Raw genomic sequence first — 23,630 nt, 5'->3', positions numbered from 1 at the left:
AAAACTCTATTTGGTGATTGTTTAACTAGATGAAGAGACATATTAAAACTTTAAATCATAGAATTTTGATAGTTTATAATGTCAATTGCTTTTCCTTATAAGGACTTTAAGTATTAGCAGATGTGTAGCCCCCTGCTGGACCACTTAGGGTGTGGCAATACTTACTGATGAGGCTGGAAGTGTTAGTAGATGCAAATGGTTTAAGGACTAACTTTTGAATATTTAACCTAACTAATCCTTTATATACTAAAAATAGACATCCAATAGAATTAAAAGTACAAACCAGGTATGTTAGTTTCCTAGTGCTGCCTTAACAAAGTACCACAAATTAGGTGGCTTAAAACAACAGAAATGTATTATCTCACAGCTATGGGGAATAGAAGTTCAAATTCAAGGTGTCAGCAGGGCCATGTCCCTACTGAAACTTGTAGGGGAGAAGCCTCCTTGTCTCTTCTAGTTTCTGGTGTTTTCCAGCAGTTCTTGGCTTGTGGATGCATCGCTACAATTCCTGTCTCTGTGACATGTCAACATGGCCATCTCCACGTGGATGACTTTTCTCCACTTTATAAGGGCATCAGAGATATTGCATTAAGGACCCATCCTACTCCAGTATGACTTCCTCTTAGCCAATCACATCTGCAAAAACCCTATCTCCAAATAAGGCCACAGTCTCAGGACCTGGGGTTAGGACTTCAGCATAGTTTTTTGAAGGACACAACTCAATCCATGGCACCAGGAAATGGAAAGTTAAAGCCCTGAGTAACTGAAATTCCCCATGTGAGTATTTGCTCCTATTGTTTAGCTGGAAAGAGTGAATAAATAATAAAAACATGTTTCTACAATTGTGGGATGGCTTTAATTAATAGAGTGATGGAAAGTTCTCCTTTAGTCACTTACCAACCCACATTCTATTTAAATTCCAAATTTCAAGAGTATCATGTGAGCATTCTGAGAGTGTAGTATCTCTACATAGCATGGTCACAAACTTAGTAAGGGAACCTCCTGCATTAACTACTGTTTTCTTGGAATTTCCCATATTTCTCTGAATTTCAATATGAGTGATATGATCCAGAGTAACAGTACTGTGTGATATAGAGTGATCTGGCTGGAAGGCACAAATTTTCCTGGCTCTTCATCTGATTTGCGATTGAGTCCATCTCAGTTGCACAAGAGCCAAAGGAGAAGATGTTTCCCAGAATGAGCCTTGATTAGAAAAGTCTGCCCCAATGCACTCCAGCTACAGGCTAACTGGCAATGTCCTGAGTCACCAAAGACAGCATTGCAATGTGGCTTTCCTCGTCATTCTCCTCATCATTCTTGATAAGTAATTACTGGCCACTCGGATATTTCAGAAAGCACTCATTTAAACCCCAAAGCTCATTGATGAATTGATTGTCATGTAATAAATTAATTATACACAGACATTGTAGCCAAATTGTGCATGCTTTATTTAACCAACTGTGCTTATAGAATACCCGTGGTGGTATGAAGAATCTGTAGTATGTAAAATAAGCTTGCTAGTAGAATAATTTATAAAATACCCCTAGAACAAGCTCAACAAAGAGACTTACAAAGGTTAAGATAATTTTTCTTTACATTAGAACTGATGAAGGATAGCAGAAGGACACTTTGTGTTAATAATATGCCTCTCAGTAGAATGTACAGCACTATCTACATGTTATTTCATTAATTGCCCCTATCGTTGAGGTAGGCATATCAGTTTAAAGGAGGAAAATCTGAGACAAAGAGCGAATTAAGTGACTCTCCTATGATCCGGGTGTTGGATAAAATTCAGATCCTTACTTAGGACTTCTCCAGTCACTAAGTGCACACTCACAGAAAATTGTGTGCAGTATGTTTACTGAGCACACTTTGAATGCTCAGCACTCTCTCCTGTGCGGGACTTTCATGTATTATCTAACCTCACAGTAACCTTACGTAATGGGATTTATCAACTCCATTTTAAAGAAAAGGAAACTGAGCACTAGAAAGGTTAAGTGGCTTGACTATGACCCCTAGCTAGTAAGGTACAGCATAGATATGAACCCATGGGGGCAATTCCACCATCTGTTCTCTTCCTAAGTCTGGTTTATTCCCCCTCCTCTAAAGAGAAGACATCCTGTGGTTGTGTTTCCAGTCAATGCTCATTCCAGAATTCATCATAGATTTAAGTGTCACCTTAGTTATGTGAGCTGAAAATGTAAGGCTCAAAGATGCAACAAGCAGCATCTGATCAGAACCAGCATCCTTGTCACTGCCATTGTCATAGGTTGACCATGATGTCCCTGCTGAAGGTCAGGCATGCACTGAAGTTTGGGCTCAGACAAGTCTGTGGGCGGGGCCATCGCTTCCTAGCCCTCCCAGGAGGCCAAGCCTCTTCTAAATTGGAAGCAGGCTGCAGGTGTCAGGAGAGCCAAGTACCTCCCTTGCATTCCTCCCAGCTCACATGAGCTGCTATTCTTGCAGTGGAAAGCAACCCCTGGATGTGTTCAGTATGAGAACAAGGATTATGAGAGATTATAAATAACACCCCACCCCCACCCCTCGCCGTAAGCATATTCCAGGAAAACACTTGGGGAGCCTGGAGGAAGATGAGTAAGTAGGAATAACCTTGGCCAGCTGTGACTTGTGCCAAAACATGCGTTTTGAAGTCAGAGTGTTTCTCTTTTCAAGTCAGATTTAACTCTGTAACAGTGAGCTGCTGTGGGGACCACCTTTTCTCTCTGATTTGTTTCTAAAATGTCATTCATGTACTGAAATAGTCCCCCAAAAGGCAAAGTAAACCCAAATAAAAGAACCCAACAGCTAACTTCATGAATGGATTACATGAGGTTTTAGAAAACTTGGGGTAACATCCCTTGATGGGGAATGCAAGAGGTGGTCTCAGTGGTTTGTTGGCCATGGAGAATGGGGGAAGGCACTGTTCCCTTCTGATACTCATAAAGTGTTTATGCAGCTTTTATCCTTAAAACTGGGGCCATAGCTTCCCAAGGAAGTGATATTGCCCACAAGGGGGTGTATTGAGTATGAAGCACACAGATGTCTCCTCCCCACCCCATCCCTGTGCTGTCTGCTCATCCTTGCCTCTGGCAGACCTCACCATGATTGCAGTAACCTCCCATCAGGGACCAGGCCACTTCCAACAATCACAATACCTCATTAATCGCACCTTCCAACCTCTCCCATTGGGCCGCCTAGCAGAACTGTACCAATAGGGAAAGCTTCTGATGAAATTTTCATTCTATTTCCTTTTCTTCCCCCAGACTTGTAGAGTCTGGTGAGGTGGCTACGTAGTGAAGAACTTCAGGGAAAACTGGCATCTAGAGGTCTAGAAGCCTACACTATATGTTCATTACATAAATAATAACAATTGATTGAGCTGTGAGGATTGACTCAGATTCATGGAGAGGGGAATGGGGTCCTAATCCCAGGTCGCATCCTTAACACTGGCTGCAGAGCCCAGGACTTCATATCCAGGTGCCTCTGCTGCAGCCTCCTGCCCACCCGGGGAGCCAGCTCTCAGCCCCTGAGGTCAGTGTCTGTTTCCCATTGAGCTTCCCAGCCCATTTCTCTCTCTGAGGTCCTGTTAAGTCCTTTATCTTAGGGTACCCACACACCCAGTCATTCCTCTGCTGCTTGTTTTTCCTCAGGAAAGCCAGCTGTAGCTGAAAATCCTCAGAAGCTGAATTGATGGAAAAGAACCAGAAAACCAAATAGCTGAGGACCAAGCAAGGTAGTCAACCTGTCCTATAGCCTCCAGTCAGCTGAGGAGGACGTGGATATGGTTGGGGTGAGACAGGCTGATCTGGACACTGGCTACTAGCTTCAGTTTCATGCCTGGAGCAGCTGAACTTTATCACTAGATGATGATGATGATGATGATAATGATGATAAAAAAAACTTAGCAAATCGTTTCACAACTGACTCTGATCACTTTCTTCCGACCATGGTGGAATCATTTAACAAATAGGATATGTACATCCTATATGAAGAATGCTACCATGCACTAAATAAATCTTTTTTTTCTTTATCCAGAAATCAATTGTTAGGAATATGTTATGTATAAGGCCTACAGAAAATATTCAAAGATGTATAAGGTTTCTTGTCTTGAGTCTTAAACTTGGGCTTCAGGCTCTAGGCAAATCCCCAGTGACCGTGATTGTTTTCTTGTCAATAATGTAGTAACATGTCCTTTTGTTCACATGCATGTCCCTCGTCCCCAGACGTGCTTGAAGTAGCTTTTCTGGTTGTGGTCATGTTTGCAATCATCCATTTTTATGTGCTCACCAAGGTCCCTCCTGACTCTTCATGAATTTGCAGATGGCTGCCTGGAATTACGCACACAGCCTGTGGCCACAGAGCCCAGCACAGCTGTCTGGCTCACACAAAAACTGTTTTATGAACCTTGGTGCCATGAGCCACCCAGTTGGGCTAATTAATCGTGAGTATCAAGAAGGCACCACAGGACACTGTGGGGAATGAACTCTGGATTCCCTTCCTCTTTCCTTAAGGGACTCTCAGACCTTGTTTGCAGGCAACGCCCAGGCTGCCTGGTGACTCAGGTCTCCAAGGACTCAGTGGAGATCAGACATGTCAGGAAAACAGTAGTGACAGATCCAAACGAGGTTTCTGCAGAGGGGTGGCCTAGGCAGTGACTCCTTGTGCAAAATAGTCTTTTTGTCTAGAGCCAGAGCCTGGTGGTACAATGGCTAAGCGTGAGCTCTCCCAGACCATACAGGCCCCACCCTTACTGGCCAGGTGACCTTAGATGAGTGCCTGGCATTGCCTGCCTCAGTTGTCCTCATCTAGAAAATGGAGATCATAACACTTACCTGGCAGGCTTGTTGTAAGGACTGGATGACATCACATCACTAAATCACTTGGGACAGCCCTCGGGAGGGAGTGAATGATCCATCAAGGATTGTCAAAATTGTTGGGGCATGACGGGGCACAAGTTCAGCCGTGATGGGGACACCGGGAGGCCGAGTTCTCACCACAGGCACATTACTTGCACAGAGCCGTGAAGAATGTGCCTCTAATCTTCAGTCTGGCACCAGCACCCCAGCCTGGCAGCAGATAGTGGTATCACAAACAGGATTATGGTCCTTTCAGGGACACCCACACACCCACAGAGAAAGGCCCTGCTCGTGGGAAAACAGAAGGTGAGAATGCACAGGGAAAGGAGTTTCAAATGGGTTTGGGGCTCAGTTTGATCTCGGGGACGGGGGGAATCTCTTCCTTTTCAGGGACTTTTCGGTACCCAAGTCGCCCCTCCAGGAATGATAGTGTTTTGAAGGCTTAGGCTACATCTTCCTGTTTTCCTTCAATCCCCTAAACTGCTGCGCTAAGTTTTCTTAACCTTGCCCTTATATTTCAGGGAAGTCAGGCCAGAAGAAAAATAGAGCCGGCCTCAAAATAGTTACTGTTGGCTACAGATTCCATAATATTGGGAAGACGTCCTATCCCCAAGTGGGGGCAACTTTCCCACTTTTCGTAAATATCTTGATTTCCAGAGGTGAGGCCTTCGTGCTGCCGACAGGGTCGAGTTTCCTTTGGTAGCAACACAGCTCAGTGGCTTTGACTTAGTAATTGCTCCAGGTTTGGAGAACAAGTTTGGTCTTAAGAGAAAGACAGTATTTTTTGTAGGAAGGGGCTGATAAGCATAGGTAGTTAAAACCACTTGCCTTCTGACCCCTTCCTTTGAGACTTGATTGAACATTGATAGTGTTTTTGTAAGGAGTGAGAAATAAATAAATACACAGCCATGGAGCTGTCACAGCGGCATAGGAGCTCCTGAAAGAGTTACAGTGTTTTGTGCTTTGGGGTCAAACAGGAATCTCCAGTTACAGTGGTCTTTTCCAAAATGCTGGGCTTTAGTGCTGGTAGTAGGGAGACAGGAGGTGGCAGGCCTGGGTTCTGGTGATGGTTCCACTAAGCTACCTTGTGTCCAACTGGATGGCCGCACTTCACCATCCATTCATCTGTAAAAGAGGGATGTTAGATACCAGGAAGGAAACTGATGATTGGCAGCCTCTGATTCCTGGTCCTTGCTTTGCTGTAGCCTCACACATTCATTCAGCTTTCATGGCCTGCAAACATTTAATCAATAAGCTGTACATTGGAGTCTTTGGTTTTATTTTATTTCAATTTTTATTTATTGATTTTGAGAGAGATTAATGTCGACTTGTTGTTCCACTTACCTATGCATTCATTGGTTATTCTTGCATGTGGGGATGAAACCACAACCTTAACCAATTGAGCTGCCAGGGCGGGGCCTCCACTGGAGTCTTATAAAAAAGAAAAAAAGAATAAGCTCGTTGTTTCTTTCCTTCCTGCATCCAATCAAAACTTTCTTCCAGATCCTGCAAAAGGAACAAAGTCCAGCTGACACCTTGATGTTAGCCCCAGTGAGACTGACTTCGGACTTCTCACTTCCGGAACTACAAGGTGATAATGTGTGTTGTTGTAAGCCACTATGTTGTGGTAACTTCTTCTTCTTCTTCTTTAAATGTTTTTATTTATTTTAGAGAGAGAGAGGAAGGGAGAGGGATAGAAACATCAATGAGAGAGAAACATCGATCGGCTGCCTCCTGCACGCCCCTTACTGGGGATTGAGTCCACAACCGGGGCATGGGCTGTGACCAGGAATAGAACTGGTGACCTCTTGGTTCATGGGTCGATGCTCAACCACTGAGCCACACTGGCCAGGCTGTGCTAACTTCTTATAACAGCCATAGGGAACTAATATAAAAGACTTACACCACGCAGCACTGAGTCCGGGTATGGGCACTTGCCCTGCTTGTCTCCCGTTAGAGCCGGAGCTCCTGGAGACAGTTGTTCTCTTGTTTACTTTTGTTATTACCATCCCCAGTATTGCCTGCCGTACAGCAAATGCTCATTTGATTTTTTTTCAGTGAAGGAATGAAGGTAGGAGAAGGTGTTTCTCCCCTCTCTTAGAACAGGAAATGAGTCGGTACTACCACACCACACCAATGCAAGCAACACAACCATCAACATCATGAAGACACGACAGGGTGGCCTGTGTGGCCAGCAGCGGGTGAGCAGAAGGAGGTTAGCTGGATGGAGCTGGATGCTCAGAGCAGATGGTGATGTGGCTGCACCTTCGGGCACATGTGACATGCTCGAGAGAATTTAAAACCTGAAGCTTAAGAGCTGCCTTGGATTTGTGAAGACTTGGAAAATAAACAAAATTCTAAGAAAAATATTTTCACAGTTCCTCCAGCTGAGAGATAAGGAAACTGCTGAACTAAGGTGAGAACACAGAGGTGGGAGGAGGAAGAGTCTAGGTCAGCCGTGGGCAAACTACGGCCCGCGGGCCGGATTCGGCCCATTTGAAATGAATAAAACTAAAAAAAAAAAGACCGTACCCTTTTATGTAATGATGTTTACTTTGAATTTATATTAGTTCACACAAACACTCCATCCATGCTTTTGTTCCGGCCCTCCGGTCCAGTTTAAGAACCCATTGTGGCCCTCGAGTCAAAAAGTTTGCCCACCCCTGGTCTAGGTCCTAGGAGGTGAGATCTGACCAAATGTAAAGGCATAAAGGAGACGCAGCCAAGGAGAGGAATGCATGGCCAGGAGGAAGCGATAAAGAGAAGATGGGAAATAGCCCTAGCTGGTTTGGCTCAGTGGATAGAGTGTCTACCTGTGGACTGAAGGGTCCCAGGATCGATTCTGATTAAGGGCACATGCCCGGGTTGTGGGCTCGATCCCCAGTAGGGGGCATGCAGGAGGCAGCCGATCAATGATTCTCATCATTGATGTTTCTATCTCTCCCTCTCCCTTCCTCTCTGAAATCAATAAAAATATATTTAAAAAAATAAAAGAGAGAGAAGATGGGAAATAAACTAAAGGGTGGCCTGGGGAGGGAAGGGATTAAGCACTGGGATTTGGAAACAGGAGGTAAAAATCGAGTTGAAAGATGGACAGATGTCTGCTTAGGGTGGGATTTCTCAGTCTCAGGCACGTTTGACATCTTGACCCTGACAATTCTTTGTTGTGAGAGGGGGCTGCCCTGTGCACTACAGGAGGCTGAGCAGCACCCTGGCCTCTACCCACTAGAGGCCAGCAGCATCCACCTCCCCACTTGTGACAACTAAAATGTCTCCGGCCGTTGCCAAATCTCTAGGGGTGATAAATTGTCCCCCAGTTTGTAGCAGGCAGTTGGACAGGCATGAGCAGAGCAGGAGCTATAGGCTATGTGCAGAGGGTCACCAGGGTGGAGACCTCTAGGTGCTTAGCAAGGGGCAAAACTACAAGCCCTTGCAGCAAAATCAGATCAAGTGATGCCATGGCTGACATCAGAACCAGCTGCAATGGCCAATGACCCCCAGCCCTGGCGCCCACCAATTAGCGGAGACCATGAGGAGGGCACACCTGGAAAGCTGATTCCCTCCTGAGGCCCCCAAATAAAAGTCCGGTATAGGGACCCAGGTAGGCTCTCTCTATGGGGCATGCCCGAGCCTTTCCCCACCCCCCATCTTTCCCAGGATGCACTACACCTCCTCCCTCCTCCCCCCTCCCCACGTGCTGGAACCTTTCCCCCTCTTCTGCCCTACAGGCGCAATTTCTCTGTTCTTTGTCTCTCTCTTTCTCCTAAGCTGTAAGTGGTTTCCTGAGCTCACTTCTACCTCTGTGACTTCCTAAATAAACTTCCTCTTATAGTTGGAGTCTTGGCTCTGAATTCTTCTCTTAGCCAGAACTCAAGTACCAAGATTGCTGAACCCAGGTTAACACCGGGTGCTGACTTTCTGCCACTGGCAGGTTGAGAACCAGTGATTTTGAGGAGGACACAGTATTGGGGGAGGAGAATACTTGATACTTGGGTACTTGGGGAAGGATGGACGCTAAGGAAGAGCAGAGAAGGGGAAAGAAAATAACACAGATAAGATAAGGGGATAGAAAGTGAAAGTTGGTGGGTGAAAGGGCCGAATCTGACCAGAGGAGGAATTACAGCAAAATGATTGATGAAAAGAGAGGGACGAACAAGGAGACAAGCAAAAAAGCAGAAACAGGACTCAAAAGGAAATCAGGGATGACCGGCCAAGAAGGAAGGACGCAGCCTGAGAGGGAATTGACTTCAAAGCAGGTCACTCGTGGGGTTTAATGATGGGTTCCTGACATGAAGGGTCAGAGCCCATTAATCTTCTATCAGGAGGTGAAGGTTCGAGAGCCAAATACATGTCAAAGTGCATACACATGACTTTCAGGCTCATTATATCTATACCACAGATAAATGCTGGAACAGGGAACATTCGAAAGGCCTTAACTCCCTTTCTGATGAATTGTCAGGATGCTCATCAGAATCAAACCAAGTAAACAACACAAAAAAGATACACTCGGGTCTAAACATCACTGATCAAGCAGAAGGAAGGTAAACAATTGTCCGGATAGGCCCCAAACAAAAAGGGAACCTAAACCAAGGCAGCTTATTTTATCTGGCATTCCTTGGGGCTTCTGCTTTGTTGGTAAAGATTAGAACTGAGGAATGCACACCCATGCTGATCTTAAACATCCCCTGCAGACTAGCACACAGCCTCTGAGAGCGGGGGGCGGGGGAAATCCCAAACTCTTCCGACCATGCAACTGCTTACCCTCCTCTATTCTTTCCAAATCTTTGAGAGGAATCCGTGTCCAGTTGGGAGGACATTGCTTAGGACTATGCTGGACTCTGAAGTTTTCAAAACACATTGCCTCGGTATTTCTTTGTAATGACTACAGAAATGCTTTCCCCCCACCCCGCAAGAGCTTTCCTAATCTCTACATTCTGTGCGAGTTCTAGGTCTGAGAAAGACCAGCACGAGGTCCAGAAATATAACTGGAAGCATGGTTTGCAAACGTGCCAGAGCTCCCAGAGTTCTGCGCTCCGAGAGCTCTGCCATATTCCCACATAAATCAGCAGGCTGTCTGCCCCATGAGGACAGTCTGGTGCATCTAGCTCAGCTCTGTTGTAAAGAGAGGGGTCAGCTGATACACAAAGGTGAGAATTCATGGCAAACGGGTTGGCCTAGAGCAGCAGCAGAAGGATTATACCTGAGCATGAACCATAATAGATCCGTAGGGTTATGGGTTATGGTGGCAGTCCTTTGGCTTCCCTGGTTACACCCCTGGACAAATTTCCAGGATGCAGTCTGTCTCTTAGGACAAAACTGCCCAGATACTTAGTGTAGTGTTGAGAGCATGGGCCTGGGGGGTCCAAAATGCCCCAATTCAAACCCTGCTCAGCTTCTCATAACTCTGGATCTGAGGCGAATTAATTGCAATCTCTACCTCAGTTTCCTCATCTGTAAAATGCAGATAATAATAGTGACAGAGGACTATAATAAGGATTAAATGAGACAATGCTTTGTGCTTTGTCTCAAGTGCTCAAGAAATATTCTTTGTGTTAAATTCTTGGAAAATTATCATGATCCGTTGAAAGTTTGCAGGAATGTGGCTCTTTTGGTATTACATCATGACTAGGTGCCATTTTAGTTCATGCATCTCATGTTCTATTAGAATCTAACAACCTTTAACTTGAACTCTAAGATGTTGCTACACAATTGCCTTGGAACGTTTTCTTTATATCTTCTGTTTGTTTGACTTTTAATCCTCACCTGAGGATATTTTTTCTATTAATTTCCAGAGAGAGTGAAAGGGAGGAAGGAGGGGGGAAGAGAGAGAGAACATTGATGTGAGGGAGACACTTTGACTGGTTTCCTCCTGCACGTGCCCCACGCCCCCACCAGGTATGTGCCCTTGACAGGGAATTGAACCTGTGACCCTTCAGTCTGTGGGTTGACGCTCTAACCACTGAGCCAAACCTATCAGGACTGAAACGTTTTCTTAAAATGTAACTGCCCTGCTGGGAGATTGTGGCCTCCTCAGGCAGAGGCCCTTCACACTGGTGCAAATTTTCCAGACCTGACCCGCTTAAGCTGCCCAGGAATAACACAATCCCACCAATGGATAGCTTTGAAGAGAGTTTTTGCTCCACTCTAGAATTGACCACAGCTGGGTTTTCACTAGCCAGCTCCTTTACATTTAAGCCATGATTTCATTTAGAATATATGAAAGTCAGACAGCACAGTACCCAGGAGCACAGCTATTCTCCACGGGGAAGTATATACATTCTAATCTCCAGCCACTGTTATTGATTTCACTTACCCAGAGCCTTAATCACTCCCCAACGTCTAATTAAAGCACAGTGGAAACGACACTAATATCAACCCAGCAGCTTAGTTTAGTCTGTTCTGTGACAGGGCATCTCCACGCTGGCCATCCACTTCACAACATATCTCTTAGGCAAAGCAAATGAGATGAGACAGGGTGGATAATTACATAATCACATCCACAATACTGAAGAAAAGCAGTTAAAATTATATTAGCTATCATTTATCATCTCCGATGCGACTTCGTCCCTGTTATATCTCTCATTTACTCTTTTCAACGATCTTGACTTGGAGATTGTTGCTTCTATATTTTTTATGGATAAACTGAGTCCCAGGATGGTTATGCAATTTGCTCAGGGTCGTCGAGGTTTTAGGTGGAAGAGCAGGATTTCAAACCTAATTTCTTCCCACTTCCTAACGCTGTTTCTCAAAACCCATTTTTTAAAGGAGGGAGGTAAAGTCAACCTCCTATCCAGAGGAAAAAGTTGTTTTTCAGGATACTAAGTACCCATGCTCTGCTAGCATGGGTAATATAGTTATTCACCATAAAAGATATCATGATTCAGATCAGAAAACTTTCAAAGTCAACATTCTTATTACCTGTCACACTGGCTTGATACCATATTACAGGGCTGAGTATCTTTCAGCTCTCACTAAATGTCATATAAGAACTCTTACCCTCAAGGAGATAAGGCATATAAACAGAATTAGCTCTACACAAGGAAAGCAGAGAAGCTGTGGGATTGGAGTTGACACACTCTAAGGAGCCAGCTCATAAATCCTGGGAGAATCCCAACACCCTTTTCTCTATCAGAGACTTTGTCATGTGGGCCAGAAGCCCTGCCTCTCGTGCTGGCCCCTTACCCTCCCTTGTTCAGGCTGTGGGGACCACAAGAGATGGTGCCATCCCAACCACATGTCCTGCTGTCTCTGCTTGTCCCAGAAGGAGTTACAGAATTGAGTGGTGTTAGAACCCAGTTCTCCGAGAAACCCAAGGTTTGGTCCTACAGTTCTCACTGGTCAAGGAGACTGCCAATGCCTATTGTCTCAAGGAGCTCCTGGTTCGGGAGAAACCTGAGACAGGGACTCAGTATCAGAACTTTTAAGAATATGATACTAAAGTCACAAGAATAATTTTTCTTGATTTTTTTTTGGAGACATTCAACCAAGTAACAAGAAGGTTCTCTTTTTTGGTATGGTTCGCACGTTTTCTGTCAGCAGCCTGTGTACACAGAAGGCTAACTCACCTTTTAAAATTGTTTTTATTTCTACGTTTGGCAAAAATGGTGTGATTTTTGTTATACACATAGGAATCAGATGTTTCTTCCTGTCTTGGGAGGAAATTCCAGAGACCGATAGCTTCAATGTACTGCAAGTTAAAACTAAGGTAGAGTAAGTGCAAAGATAATGTACACACCCCAAAAGCAGGGCTTTCAAGCCCTTTCACTGTATTAACATGTTGGATTGTTGTTGCCTCAAGCATTTCCTCACAATGGCTTGGAAATTGGCACACTTTACCACTTTTCAAGGTGTAGCCCTGATTCTCTAAGTCTGTCAATCAAAACTGAAACTGAAGGAAAGGATTCAAGGCAACCTGTTTATTGTCGAGAAATTATGTTGTACCTACATCACTCACAATTCAGTAGGAACTCAACCCATGCTTGTTGAGTCTTGTTTCTGTGAAAGACATTTACCTGACAGCAGATGGCTGTTGTAACGTTTCAGGGAGATCTACAGGAAAAATCTGTAATTTTTTTTTTTTGAGGAATTTATAGGTTTTTCCTTTATGGCAGCGGTTCTCAACCTGTGGGTCGCGACCCCTTTGGCGGTCGAACGACCCTTTCACGGGGGTCGCCTAAGACCATCCTGCATATCAGATATTTACATTACGATTCATAACAGTAGCAACATTACAGTTATGAGGTAGCAACGAAAATACTTTTATGGTTGGGTCACAACATGAGGAACTGTATTTAAAGGGCCAGAAGGTTGAGAACCACTGCTTTATGGCTACCATGAAACTTGTAACTGATCATGTAATTATCCTGAATGGACTTCTGAGAACCTGAGAATTGAGTGTGATCAACTTTAAACAGCACGGGACTTTCTGCTTATATGATCCTGTAGCTTCATTTTATTATCCAGTCCTGATTTTCCCCCCTTTGCCTTAATTGCTTCATTCAATCTTATTCTATGCTATAATATGTCTAATATGCACAGAAATATACATACTGTATAATAATATGTATTTTTATCAGCCACCAGAAATCCTTTTAATTAGGACATTTTTAAACAAGCAATAGCAAAATGATTTGTGCCCCTAATTAGTGGTGTGTTTTTTTCTCTCTAGAGCAGGGGTCCTCAAACTTTTTAAACAGGGGGCCAGTTCACTGTCCCTCAGACCGTTGGAGGGCCGGACTATGGTTTAAAAAAAAACTATGAACAAATTCCTATGCACACTGCACATATCTTATTTTGAAGTAAAGAAACAAAATGGGAACAAATACAATATTTGTATTTGCATGTGGCCCGCGGGCCATAGTTTGAGGACCCCTGCTCTAGAGTAATATTTTTTTTTATTGATCTCTCTTTTGTAATACTATGTTAATTGTCTCCAAATGAGATGCTGGGGTCTCTTAAAAATGAGTGGGCAAAATGGGTGAAGATGAATGATACAAAGATATAAATGTCCAATTATAAAATAAATAAACCAAGGGAATGTAATATACAAATCGTGACTATAGTTAATATCATCTATTGGAAAATTGCTAAGAGAGTAAATCTTTAAATTTGTCATCACAAGAAAAAAGTTGCAACTTTGTGTGATGGTGGATGTTAACTGGACTTATTGTGGTGATCACTTCGCAACATATACGAAATCAAATCATTATGCTGTACACCTGAAACTAATATGTCATATGTCAATTTGGCCTCAATTGAAAAATAAATAAAAGTTAAAAAAAATGAGTGGAAGAGGCCACTGGTTTTATTTAGAAGGACACTCTCCGCTCGATGGCCCTAGCTTTTCTTTTCTTTTTTCCTTTCACGTTGGCTTTGTATGCTGGCCTCTGTATTCCGCAGCCCATCTCCTCATCCCCACCCCACTGCCCCCAGACAACACTCAGTGGTCCTTAACAATACCCGGGCCACCAGGGAGCCCAGCACATGGCACGGTCCATGCCCGAAAGCCCTGGACATGGTAAATTGTATAACTATCCACTCTCTGGTTTGTTTCAGGGGAGCTGACAGGTCTGTGTGGAAAACCTCGCAGAGTGGTATGCTGAAAAGAAATAATCACACAGAGCCTCCCCTGGGGAGCACTGAGGTCCACATCATTAATCTTTGTAACACTCTGATGGGAGAGGCAGGAGGCGAGTCCGCTCATCCGGTGTTTCAGAGAGGAGGGGGACATCAAGGGTCCTCATGACTTTGATTACATTTTGTTTTAAATCCTAGCTCTAGAAATCCTCTCTGTCTCTCTGTCTATATCCCTCAGAGACCCAGTCTTTCCCCCTGATAATCAACACCCCCTAAGGCAGCAGAGGAAGGTTGCCCAGACCTGCCTAATGGTCACAGTCCCAGACCCCTGGCAGCTAAAGATAAACTTCTTGACGTAAATTGTGTTTCAGCTCCTGAGCCCTAAGATGAAACAACCCCCTGGCTACTTGTCCAAGAAACCAGACAGAGGGACGCTGGAAAGGACCTCAGAGCTATTCTCAAGACCTCAAGAAATAATTCACCACCCTTACCTCACCTCCGACCAATCAGCTCCCAGCAAGACCCAAACCCCTGCGACTTTGCCCTGTAGCCCACATGCCATCAGGGAGTTCGGGCTTCGAGCATTAGCTTCCCGTTCTCCTGGATGGCACCATTCATTACAAAACAGCCAATATTTCTCCACTGCAGTTCTCAGGTGTCGAGTTTTGGGCTCTGCTGGTGCCAGGAGGATGAACTTTCTGTTCTGTAACAAGGAAATGGGGAGGGAGAGAGTCAGGGTGTCAGGAGAGCAAACCTAAGACTCTGGAGGTCCCTATTACACTCAGCCTCATTCTGACATGTCCCATGCAGGCTGCAGCCTGAGCAGATGCAGGATTTGTCTTTTACAGGAGTGTTTACCTCCTCAGGGGACTGTTATCCATACATGGCCAGTCACATCTCCTTCTGCTTGGCTCTGCTCTCTAGCCGGCCCCTCAAGCCCCATGCTGAATGTCACACTGTCAGTAGCTGCCAATTCGTTTAAGTTCCAGGCCTCCAGGCAAAGGTTTTCAAGAGGTCCCTGCTGCAGCGCCCCTCCTTCATAAATGCTCCGACCACCCTTGGGATTGCCTCCCCTGGCAAACCCGGGCTGTTAGCTTGGCCGGGGCACCTTCTCTGACACCTCATTCTTATCTATGCTCAGTGTAAGGGGCTGAAAATAAGGAGGCAGCAAAGTTGGCTCGGCCCCAATCTTCTGCCACACAGCTGTGCATATGGACAGTTTTGCTTTTATCATCTGCAGCCTGAGTTACTTTCTCTGCAAGGCAGTGTGTCCCCATAGGTGGCTTACTAACTATTTAATGAAGCTGATAGCTAATCTCCTACACTGGTCTCTATTATCTGCAGAATTAGCATCCACAATGCAGTAGTAGAAAAACAAAAGGAGTAAAGATGGGGGAAAAGATAGCAAGATATTATAATAGAGTAATTGGTAAGCAAATAAAAACAGGACCTGCTAGAGAATGGCCTCTTCCCTGCAAGATGAAGATTAAACACTTTTGTGGGTCAATCTGGAAGTGATACAGTCTTTATAAATTCTAGGATGGGTTTATTTTTCATATGCTTGTCTCTTTAGGAACCCAAACAACAGTTGTGAAATAAACTCTTATATAGCCAGAAAGGGAAAGCTTAAAAGTTAAAACTGAAATTTCTGTGCAATGATTTATGTAAAAGAAAATAACAATAGTTAATGTCTACTGAGCACTCAATATATCCCTGGCACTATAAAAAAATGCTTTATAGGCATGACCTCATTTAATACTCACAGATATTTATGAGGGAGGTTTCCCCATTTTACAAATGAGAAAACTGAGTTTCAGAAAAGTTAAAGGTAACGTGCCCAAGTCCACACACCTAGGAAGCTCACAGCCTGGGTTTGAATCTAAGGTGTGTTGTTGTTTTTTTCCTGACTACGTAACAGCCACTCTCAGGTTTTGCAAACATCTGAAGTCTCCTCTGAATCACTACGTGAAAATACACTTATTTTGTGTAGTGCTGTATTTAAATATTTGTGTGGTTTATGGTCTTCCATGTCTAGGTAAGATTTGCAGGGGGTGAAAAACACCTCACTGAACCAACAAGTCAGACTCGTAGCTTCAAGGACTATTGTGAGTGTCAAATAAAATCATAAATGTGGAAAATCCTTTGGAAAATATACAAGCATTCTACAGAGGAATGAGGATGTCATTGCTGTTAAAAATGTCGAGGTGTATGTGACAGGCACGGTAATTCTCAGTTGATCAGACTATTTTGAATCAAAACACCTGCCTACCTAACCAGTTAGCACCCCCATAACTTGTGACAAGCTACCTCCCACCTCATGGTTCTGGGGCTGGAGTTAGACATTACAACCTGGCGCTCTTCCTACGTTCTCTGGGCCAGACCACTTGCTTGGCACTTCGGGGCACGTTTATATCGCGAGCTTCTCGTTATCAGAAGAGAACTCCTAACGTGCAATAAAGTGTTAAGATGCAGACATATACGAATTACAGCCGAGCCCCCACCACATGCGCTGATGGACGCCCCCAGCCTGGTTTTCAGGCTACCCATACAGCGCTGTGTTAACTGGATGGGGTTGGGGGTGGACCTTCAGCCTCTCACCTGATCTTCCAGGAGTTTCCAGCTCTCACGTGTGACATATAAACAGCATTCAAGCGGCTCAGGGTAAGAGGATTTAAAACCCCTGGAAAGAGCCGCTGAGAGCTCATTACTGAACCCAGCAGCCATGCTAACGAATGAAGCGAAGCGAGCGGGGAACTTTCTCCTGGGATTCTAACGGGGGCAGACTAGCGATCGGGCGTGAGAGGCAGTTTGGAAAAGCAGTCTTAGTCTCCCCACCACCTCCTTCCTCCGTTCAGGGAGAAGGCGGCGGGAAAGCCCAGGGCAGGCGCTCCAGGAGGGAAAGCCAACGTCCTGGTCCTGGTCATTAGAAGCCAACTGACGACAGGAAGGAAGCGTGTTAACCCCTCGGCCCCCCTTCTCCCTGGGGGAGAAGCGGCTCCTCCTCCTCTTGGTCGGGCGACCCTGGTGTAAGATGCGAGCAGCCGCCCGCTTTCCGCACCCTGCCCTCCGCTCAGCCCAGGACGGAGGCAGGAGGGAGCGCGCAGCGCAAGGCTGAGTCCAGCGAGTCTGGTGACAGCGTGACCATCCCGGCCGAGACGACGTGGACCCCCTACCCTCCAGGTCGTTCACCAGCCGGTCTACGGAATTTGCACTCTGCACCCCAACTCCTAGCCTGGTCCCCCAGCGCCACAGCAGCCCAGCCCCTGTGCCTTCGCAGGTGGCGCAAACGCCCCTGCCCTCCGGCGCCCCCTGCCGGGGAGAGAGACGGCGGCGGCGGCGGGCGCGGAGGAGCCGGGCGCAGGGCGGGCGGAGGGCTCGGGCGCCTGGAAGAAGCCGGGAGCGTCCCCGATGGTGCCGCCGCCTCCGAGCCGGGGAGGAGCGGCGACGGGGCAGCTGGGCAAGAGCCTGGGTCCGCTGCTGCTGCTCCTGGCGCTGGGACACACGTGGAGCTACCGCGAGGAGCCTGAGAACAGCGACAGGTAAGCGCTGCCGGCCCCTGTCACGGGCTGGGCGCTCAACTGTCCCGGGTGACACTCAACTCTGCCCGGGGGGTGACAGTCTCCGCGCCATCAGCCTGGGCTTCCCCCATCTGTGATACCTCTGCCCCCCACTCCTGCCGCTCTCCTGCGATCCGCTTCTTCAGCTCCAGTGCCCCTGGGACTGGGTTCGCTCGGTGTGACCCTCTCCGGAGGCCGCTGGGCGTCCTCGCTCGGGGACCAGTGGCCGCTCAGCGGATCCCCCGGCGCGCACTGGCCTGCGCTCTCACGTGGGGAGTCAACGACTTTGCCTCTCTAACTTTTTCGTAGAGAAGTCTGCTCAGAAAACAAAATCGCCACGACCAAATACCCGTGTCTGAAGGCCTCGGGCGAGCTCACCACGTGTTTCAGGTAAGCCTCAGGCTGTGTCGTGTCGCCGCCGCTGGGCACCCTGGCTGGTGGGAAGGCGGCGCCGCAAAGGAGGGGGATGGAGGTGCTTTCGGGCACGGGGTGCTGGCATGCGCTGGGTGACTTCTCCGTGGTGCGCACCTTTCTCTGTGTTTTCTGGGCCAGGGCAGCAACAGGCACCGGAGAGTCTGCACCGAGTCTGTGCCCTAAGGGCCAGAGGCTGTTTGCTGGTCTCGGGAACTTTTGCCTGGCGGAGGTTGGAGGGGAAGAGGTAGAAAGTTTATAAGGAAAGTGGATCGGATTGTGGTTGTAAACAGCGAGGCAAAGACGAATGGCTGCTTTTGTATCTTGTTTTGAAAACACAACATCAACAAGTAAATACTTGGCCTTGGGCTGTCCTGTGACCTTCTGCCAGGACAGAGTGTATAACACTGTCAGGGCCTCTGTGGGCAAAGGGGTGGGGAGATGGTTGTGTTGATTGAAAACAAAAACAAAAACAAAATGTCAAGATTGTTGAGCAATCAAGAGGAACAGTCTTTTTCCTAAAACATGGCCCACAGAGCACCTGTGTGCTTGTTAAAGCTAAGCCTGGATGGAGCTAGGGAATCTATAGTTTGGAAAATGCTCCCCAGTTGTATTTTTCTCAACAAAAGGAAGGGGAGGCACTGTTCTCTGCTTGCAGCTTTTTGGAGGTGAGGGTTGATGTGGTTTTCATCATGTGTTCTTGGCTTCTATTCATTCCAGTGCTCTCACTGGACGGAGGAGGCGTGCACCCATAAGCGTGTCTTAGTTGCCTGCTTTCTAAAGGTGCTGTGGGAGATACTGTGATCCCCATACACACCGGACTCATCTCCGTCTTTGGGAACCGTACACTGTTTGGGGTGCCAGGATAAATATTGGGCAGTGCTAGGTAACACTGCAACCCCCAGAGATGAACTTGAAAGAAAAGGAAATTTTACTATTTATAATGTCATAGCGGATGAATCAACCATGATTGTTTTCAGCTTGCAGGAACATGTTATTTCATGGGCTCAGAGGTTCTGGTGTGAGTGGTTTCAGGGCTGGTCAGTTTAGTGGTACAAAAGCGCATCAGTTACGCCAGGTGTCATGCTTTAAAATCTGTCCTTGGCAGTGGAATGATGACGGGCTTTTAGGCGAATCAATAGTCACTCCTTGGGAAGGGCTGCCTTCTCCAGACATAGTGTGTGAGTGTGTGTGTGTGACCACTGAACCAAATACGTGAGGGTTAGAGCAGGAGGAGGAAGTGTGTTTAGTTGGCAGGTAAAGATTGGAAGAGGTTAACTGGGTAAGCAAGGTCACCCAACTGGTGAAATGACTTGGTGGTACTGGCACCAGAATTGCTTGCCTGGTTCTAGCCCTGTGTTTCATCCACATGACCACAATATTTCTTCGGACGCATTGTTTTCCTATCACCACAGTAGAAAGCCTCTAATGTAACATGGAAAGTGTCCCTGAGGTGGTTTGCTCATTTGTTCAGAGCCTGAAGGTCCGCCTGCGCATAAATCAGCGAGTTACAGAATGCATGTCCAATTTGCAGGAGCCACGGGTGCCTGATGAGTGTCCTAAGGTTAGGACAAGTCCATTTCTTAGGACTGTTACTGTCATTTTTTTTCCCTTCAGATGTTTGAAACAGCAGGGTTTCTTTCACACCTAGACTCTCGGCAAGAAACACTAGCAGTGTCTCGATGTGTTCCCACTAAGAGGAATGGGAGAGGATGTTTCCAGCTGGAGAAAATGCCCCGTGAATATTCAGTTATTTGGGTTTAAGTTACTTTATGGGAGTGGAGAGTTCTAGGTGTACTCCATTGCTTTAACACTATTTCCATAATTTAGTGCTTTTTTCCTTTGTATTCTCATTCCTTTATTTTCTATTTTAGATCCCCCCCCCAATTGAGATATAAGTGACATTGAGCACACAAATCTAAACTCTGCAGTTCCATGTGTACACCCATGCAACCTCCACTCGGGGACAATATAGGGCAGTTCCGGTGGTTTAGAAGCTGTCTCAGGCCGTCCAATCAGTACATCCCACCAAAAGTTAGTAATTTTGTAAAGATAGTGTCTTGGCAGTTGCTGCCCCCATTTGGTTTTTGAACCCTGAGAATGGAGGAATACTATGGATGCCTTGGTTTGTGAATTGTGGTTGTCCTGGCTCTTGCTAATTCGACTGTGGTCTGGAAACCAGCCACGTGGGCATCATCTGGAAGCCTGTTAGAGTCCGGGACCTCTGGAACCAGAACCTGCAGGTTAATGAGATGCGATTAAAGCTGGGAAAACTTCAGCTGTAGAAGGCAGGATCCTCAACCGGGGTCATGGTGCGAACCCATTTAGCTTGGTCCTCGAGGAGGAGTGCGAGGTGGGGGCGGGGGCAGGGGCTCTGCAGATGGACCACATTTACCTTAAACCAGACCGAGAACCAGCCTTCCAGGAAACCAACTCTTCAGCTCTTAGGCGACCCCCAATTAAGCTGTAAGTACCGCAGCAACGCTACTGCTCTGGGAACGCTATCTGATTACATAGGCCCACTCTTTACTAGCTGCCTTTTGGTGAACAACTTTAGCACAGAGAAAGAACTTCTTGAACTTGTTGAAAATGACTTAAGAAATTATTATTATTGATATGGAGATGGGTTTAATACTAAAATGAGTATGGTAGATGCAATAAATCTGATCTCCTACCTAAAAAGATAGGGAGATGAAAAAATGAGAATAATCTTTATTCTGCCCTGCCCCCACCCCGTACATTTCTACGTGGCTTCACGTAAGCAGCATCTCTCCACTTTAGCCTTTTGCAATATGTTAAATAATGACAATTTGAGGATTGACTATGCACTGTTCTATGCACTTTGCATACATTAAGTGTTATCCTCAAAGCCACACTGTAGCATTTGTATTCTCAGTTTTGCAGAGGAGGGAACCCAGACTCAAGGGATTAAGTAAACTTGCCCAGAGTCACAATTAATACATGTGAGAGCCAAGATTCAAACCAAGTTTGTCTGACTTCAAAGTCTGGGTCCTTTTATCTTCCCAGAGGTGTCTACAGATGAGGCCGAACTTTCCAGATCCTGGGATCTAAGTAAGGAAGAAGACTAAATTCAAGTGACTATAAATTCAAAAGAAAGTTTAATAGAAACCTGGGTCATGGTGCGAAACCATTTAGATGGGTCCCAACATTCACCATGACCATAGTGGTTTATGCCCTTGAGATCTGTCTTAAACAATTAACTCTGTATTATCATATTATACACAAAATTGGTTCATACATGTATAGCTTTCCTTCCTTGTAGGATTTTACCTTAATCATAGGGTCTGTCTCTAGAGCTTCTCTAGGGCAGTGGTCAGCAAACTGCAGCTCGTGAGCCACATGCGGCTCTTTGGCCCCTTGAGTGTGGCCATGAAGTTTCAATCACACTGTACGTGCGCACCCGCACGTGGTATTTTGTGGAAGAGCCACACTCAAGGGGCCGCAGTTTGCCGACCACTGCTCTAGGGCAATATACATTGTGCCAATACCCAAAATGTACTACGCACTGTTGAATGAATGCCAATGACACCTTAACAAAAGTCCATATTTACTTAGCATTATCATCTGACATAGGGCATACTCTTTCCCAGCTAAGATGTCAGAGTTGGTGTGGGATGTAGCTGAGTTTATTAAAGCCAAATGAAGCATATAAAGCTATCATGGCCTTACTCCTCCTGTGACTATTAAAGCTTTTCCCACAAGCTGACTTTCCCTTAACCGCCCCCCAACCCCCCAAACCATGTAGCTTGAATGAAAGTTTTGTGTTTATTTTCACCTTCCTTTATGGGTCTCATATCAATAAAAGGAGATGTTAAAGGCTTTTTAAAAATAAGACAAAAGGAATACATATGTTATGTATATGAATTGTCAGTAAAATCCAGTTTTTACTGAGTGAGGCTGTGTCTAATAAACATCCTAGTTAAATTTTTTGGTCTATTACAGATTTATTGAACATCTATTATGAGCTTAAAATAGTCCTAGAGCCCTAGCTGGTTTGGCTCAGTGGATAGAATGTCAGCCTGCAGACTCAGGGTTCTGGGTTCAATTCCTATCAAGGGCATATGCAATGGGTTGCAGGCTCAATCCCCAGTGGGGGATGTGCAGGAGGCAGCCAGTCAATGATACTCTCTCATCATTGATGTTTCTATCTCTCTCCCTCTCTCTCTGAAATCAATAAAAATATATTTTAAAAAATAGTCCTAGAAAATGAGCACAGAAGAATAAGCTACAGTCCCTGGTTGCAGTTTACAGACTTGATTTTTAGACAAGGCCTTTGAAACTGTAACCAACACACATGGTACATGATTGAGTTCAAAGTCATGTAGTTTACACTATACTATCAATGATCAGGGAGAGATTCAAGCAGCTGGGAACGAGTTTGTGGGGAAGAGAGCACAGCTTTGTTTTTGAGCATGGCTGTTTAACATAGTGTGCTCGGTGTTTGTCCAAGTTGCGTTAGCTACGATTTTCAGCATCGGGGTTCATGGACCTCCAAGTGGAGGCCCCCAGCTGCCCCTCAGCTGTATTTGTTCAGGCAGTGGTGTCTTACTAGGCACTGCTCTTGCTCAGGGTCATGTTCCCATAGGAAATAATGACATGGGGAGGCAAACCTCCCACTTCTCTTTGAGATAATACAACAGCGTTGCCAAATCCTATTAAAACTTGGAAGTTAATGTGATATTTCTGCAAATGTGTTTACTTGGAATTTGGAGAACAAGAAGGTCGCTTAATTAGAGCAGCATCACCAGATGAGAGCACCGGACTGTAGCTAAGGCTACACTGCGGGAAGGCCTGAGAATGCACTTTCTGGTAGGTCACTGGGTTCCTACAGAAGACTTCGGTAATGTCAAACATGCATAATAGTAGAAACTCAGCCAGGGTTTGAATTCCAACTCTACCATTTGTGTTGTGACCTTAAACAGTTTCTTAATCTCTGTGCTTTAATTTTCTCCTTTGTAAAGTGAGGATCACATTAGTACGAGAGTTATAAGGTTGCCATGAAGATGAAATGAGTTAACATGTGTAGGAAGTGCTCAACAACTATTATCTCTTGTGACTGCTACTGTGTCTCCCTATGTCTGGTGTAGTGAGTGCATGTAGTAGATGCTCCGTGGACATTTGTTGAGTTTTATTTGTGAGTTTGGGGCTTACTAGTAGACATTTTTGAAAGTGCAAATTCAGATGACAGCCAGAAACACTGAGCGTGTTT

The 23,630-nt window shown here is 45.6% G+C and overlaps 1 protein-coding gene and 1 long non-coding RNA gene across 2 annotated transcripts in view; both read left to right on the top strand.

The window, feature by feature from the left end:
• The first annotated feature begins 5,117 nt into the window (after positions 1–5,117).
• On the top strand, positions 5,118–14,829 carry LOC111825664. Its single transcript, XR_002828849.1, has 3 exons — positions 5,118–5,162; positions 6,360–6,447; positions 14,804–14,829. It is a non-coding gene; the product is annotated as an uncharacterized LOC111825664 (long non-coding RNA).
• A 2,352-nt stretch (positions 14,830–17,181) lies between these two features.
• The window catches only part of CCBE1 (collagen and calcium binding EGF domains 1), a 164,032-nt gene continuing 157,583 nt past the window's right edge, over positions 17,182–23,630 (top strand). Inside the window, exons 1-2 of the mRNA XM_006087189.3 lie at positions 17,182–17,971; positions 18,299–18,379. Of these exons, the coding sequence (XP_006087251.1) occupies positions 17,841–17,971; positions 18,299–18,379 (212 nt within the window). The 5' untranslated portion in view covers positions 17,182–17,840. The remainder of the gene's footprint in view (positions 17,972–18,298; positions 18,380–23,630) is intronic.

This window comes from Myotis lucifugus, unplaced genomic scaffold, assembly GCF_000147115.1.
Source record: "Myotis lucifugus unplaced genomic scaffold, Myoluc2.0 scaffold_36, whole genome shotgun sequence".
Lineage (NCBI taxonomy): Eukaryota > Metazoa > Chordata > Mammalia > Chiroptera > Vespertilionidae > Myotis > Myotis lucifugus.
Note: the sequence above shows the minus strand (reverse complement) of the source record. Positions and strands in the feature narration are given on the sequence as shown.